Source organism: Rhagoletis pomonella, unplaced genomic scaffold (assembly GCF_013731165.1).
Source record: "Rhagoletis pomonella isolate Grant_MI unplaced genomic scaffold, Rhpom_1.0 Rhpom_scaffold_00009, whole genome shotgun sequence".
Taxonomy (NCBI): domain Eukaryota; kingdom Metazoa; phylum Arthropoda; class Insecta; order Diptera; family Tephritidae; genus Rhagoletis; species Rhagoletis pomonella.
Window position 1 is genome coordinate 34,194,671 of NW_023458563.1, and position 4,091 is coordinate 34,198,761.

Here is a 4,091-nt window from a genome sequence, read left to right on the forward strand (position 1 = left end):
AAGAATGAAGCGCATAAAGAAAAGAAATTGGATGAGACAGGAATTGTGTCGGAGGAGAAATGTGACGAAAACGGTTCACTTTTTTAAAACGATTAAATTGTATCCAAATGACATTTATTTTACACATTTTCGGATGTCCCGTGAAACATTTAGTGTAAGTTGTGTGACTTTGATTTTGAAATAAAAAATTGTAATAGGTATATTTATAGAAATTGAAGACTGAACTCGAACCATTTTTTTTCAAATGTTTCCGGTAAGTACTCATTGGAGCAAAGCTTGCACATAATATTACGGAAACTGGGCAATAGTAGGGTCACCTATCGTGAACTTTCTGACAGATTTGGTATTGGAAAAGGAACAGCCCACAAAGTCTTTTTTTAAAACCGTTGAAGCTATATGTAAGCTTAAAAACGAGATTTCTTGGCCATCTGCTTCTCAGCAGACCAAGATCATCGAAGATTTCCAAGAAAGCCGGGTGAACTCCTTTCCATTTGTAGTAGGGTGCCTGGATGGAACCCATTTCCACATAAACACCCCGAGGACAGATGCCATAAGCTATTATGATCGAAAAGGAAGCTATTCAATAATTATGCAGGTATGCGTTTCCAAAATATTTCTTAAAAAAAAAATTATATAAGTTGGTATCATATTTCTAGGCCATATGCCACAGCGCCTTTCGTTTTTTGGATGTTTTTATCGGCTTTCCGGGCAGCTGCCACGACGCTAACGTGTGGAAAAATAGCCCACTTTACAAAGGAATAGCTTCTGGACAGATTCATCTAGCTAAAGATGCTGTAATTTTAGCAGACTCAGCATATCCTCTTTCCAAATACATAATGGTTCCATACAGAGATAATGGACATTTGTCAAGAGAAGAGAAGCAGTTTAATTACTATTTAAGTTCTACTCGCGTTTTTATTGAGCAAGCCTTTGGAATTTTAAGGCAGAAGTTTAAGATTTTAAATCACATAGATGTGAAATCTCAAAAAGATATTTCAAAAGTCGTGTTAGCTTGTTCAATTTTACATAATTTTATAATACGAAATAGTACAACAAATTTCGAAGTTGAGAATACGTTTGTAAATTTAGAAGATGGAAATAATCCAGAAATCGAATTACCGGAAAACATCAATGACACTAATGAAGGCGTTGAAAAAAGAAATAATTTAAAGATGTTATTTGTTTCATAATGGTTTTTATTTACATATGTACATGCACACATTTTCCTTTTGTTACATTGAACTCATTTTTATTTTTAATGTCTACATTTGTATGCATATACATATTTGCACTACATAAATTATTAAATAAAATCATATTCATTTCAGATAAACTTTTTTTTAAACAAAATTAATTTCTCCGTTTATGTTATTAAATAAAGTCACATTCAATTCAGATAAATTTAAAAAAAATAAAGTTTTGTTATATGACTCAGTTCCGCGTCCTCATCTCTAACACTTTTCTCAACTCCTCCATGGCTTTAATTTTCTCCTTTTCAATTTCCAATTTTTCTTTTTCCAACTTCAATACTTCCTCATGGCGCTTTTGTTCATTGGCAGCTTCTTCCTTGAAGAATACAAGTGTTTCATTTGCTGAAGGCTTACTGCGTTTTCTTGGCGTGCTTGCAACACTCGTTTCAAAGTCTCTTCCATCCGAATCACTCTCATTTTCATTAACATTTACTTCACTCAATCCTGGAAGAGAGGACTGCAGATTTTGCTCTGGAGGTTGAATGGAGTGTCGCCTGCCATACACATTATCGAAGTCATCATAAAAATCCCATGTTGTGGCATCCCTCCCAGTTGAGTGGTTCCGCTTTTTGATCCTTTTATATGACGCCAGCAAGTTCAAAAACTTTCTTTGGATCACTTCTTTCGACTGCGTGATTTCAGGGTTCACCTCTTTCATTTTCACCAGGACTTTGCCCCAGAGGACCGATTTTTTCTTTTTTCCTGCAACGAATTCCGGCTCCATATCTAGCCGACACCGTATTAGCAATTTATTTAAAGTGCTGCTCAGGTTTTCACTGAAATATACAATAAACACAAATATTGTTAGATAATGTATATGTATATGATAAATTAAAAATAATACATTTTAATATAAACTATTTTGCTCACCTTTCGTCTTCCATGGCAATCGTGCAAACAAAAAAAATTTGTGATGCCGATTTACTTGACTTTGCGCGCAACAATTTCCGAATTTTTTACAGTCAGAACGCGATGCTTTTGCCAATGTTGCCACAATTTCACATCGAACGTGATACTTTAAGAAATCGTGCAACACAGCTGTTGTGATTGCAACTCGAACAAGCCCTATATCAGGCACGCACGATGTAACGATTTCAAAATAGAAAGCTTTGTAAAACCGGGAAAAGGCGTGCCTCAGCAAATAAAATGTAGATATTCATATTCATTATTGTAGAAGGGCGTAATTAGAACCCTAATAAAAAATAAATAACTACATTCAGTACATAGATAGATGGTGCACGCCAAGGAGAGCGCGCGTTTTTAGCGCTTTCGCACTTATTTAAAATTTGATTATAAGCGTAATTTTGAACTACCCATTCTGAAATTTTTACAGGCTTTACATAAGTATTTGAAGAACAGTTTTCAATAAAATATAAAAAAAAAAATCATTACTAAATTTGAAAAAAAAAATTAATTTGTTATTATTTTTTTAATATCCAATTTGTTGTATTAAAAAATAATTGTATCGACTTCTCATATGAAAGCCAAGAAAAAGTCATAAATGGTACGATGATTAAGTTTGTTTTTTATTAAAATGCTTGTTTTCGCGGAGCATATATTAAAAAGTTATTTTTTTGGCATGCTTAAAGTTCAAAAAAATATATGTCGGAAACTGTATGTGTCAAATTAAAATAAAAAAATACGTGTCAAATTTTACCCGAAGAATGCAAAGAAAAATAATTTGAGCGGAAAAAAACTTTTAGTGTAAATTTTGCATGGACTGACCCATATATACATAGTTTAGGGATAATAAAAACAATATTTCAAAAATATGTAACAAAATCACAAACCGATACGAATTTGCAGCTAATAGTTAAGGCGCTGGCCCAATGCAGGCTTGCTTTGCACGCCTTGCTTACTTTAATTTGCTTTGATTTACTTCAAAAACTCGTTTTGCCAAATGGCGGCTTGGAACGCTGTCAAAGCAGCCAGCTGTGTAGTTAAAAAGTCAAGGTCTGTTTCCTTACACTAAGAATCATTTTGCCATAATATTCCAGAAAATTAAAAAAATAAATAAACACAAAACAATCTTTTCAGATTTATTTTTAAATGAATGTGAATTAATTTTTGCATTTCAAAGAAATTATAATAAATATACATACATACATTTAAACCTATGTGTACATTTATTAGAAACAAAAAACTTAAAAAAAAATCGATTTTTCAAGAGACGACTTACCAGTAATTTGACATCATAAATATCGCTAGCTTTGTGTGAAAGAAAGACAGCCTATGAAAATTTTGTTGATTGCAGAAGTATACGTGTATATTTGTAAACTACTACATAGAATGAATTGGCATATCATAACAGGGGCGGATCAGAGAATTAAACAAACATATAAAAATTTTACGGTCTCATGTTTCCTTCAAACCTCAGTTAACGCAAACGAATTTTGTTCAAAATTAAATTTTGGTGCATAAACGCTCTTAGACTGTCTTTGCACCTGTGCGGAGTTGACTTGACAACTTGAAGAACGCATGGTCGGACCATAATTCGAAATTTTTTACAGCGAATATGATGTGTATTTACCGCTATCACCGCTAAAAGTGTAAATAAATTCTCGACATACACCTTAAAGTCCAAAAATACGCCACAAAAGAAAATTAAATGACCAATTTCTCATTTGCGGGGCGCTTCGAAATCGACGCATTCAACTTTACGCATATTTTCCTATTCTGAATCGGCATTTCGGCGAAAATTTGCTTTCATTTTCTAAATATTTACTCTCTGTCAGATTTTTGTTCATCTAGACTCTAGGTCCTAGAGTATTTCTGCTTCAAGAAGTAAGTTTTGAAAAAAAAATCCTAAATTTTTTTGCTTTTAGGGCTCGATATGTCGAC

At 33.1% G+C, this 4,091-nt stretch overlaps 1 protein-coding gene across 1 annotated transcript; it reads left to right on the forward strand.

Moving 5' to 3' along the window:
- Positions 1–379: 379 nt before the first annotated feature.
- On the forward strand, positions 380–1,259 carry LOC118745903 (protein ALP1-like). The gene is made up of 2 exons (XM_036479561.1): positions 380–595; positions 657–1,259. Exons 1-2 carry the CDS (start codon positions 590–592, stop codon positions 1,188–1,190), a joined length of 540 nt encoding a protein of 179 aa, XP_036335454.1. The 5' UTR covers positions 380–589; the 3' UTR covers positions 1,191–1,259.
- Positions 1,260–4,091: the final 2,832 nt, after the last annotated feature.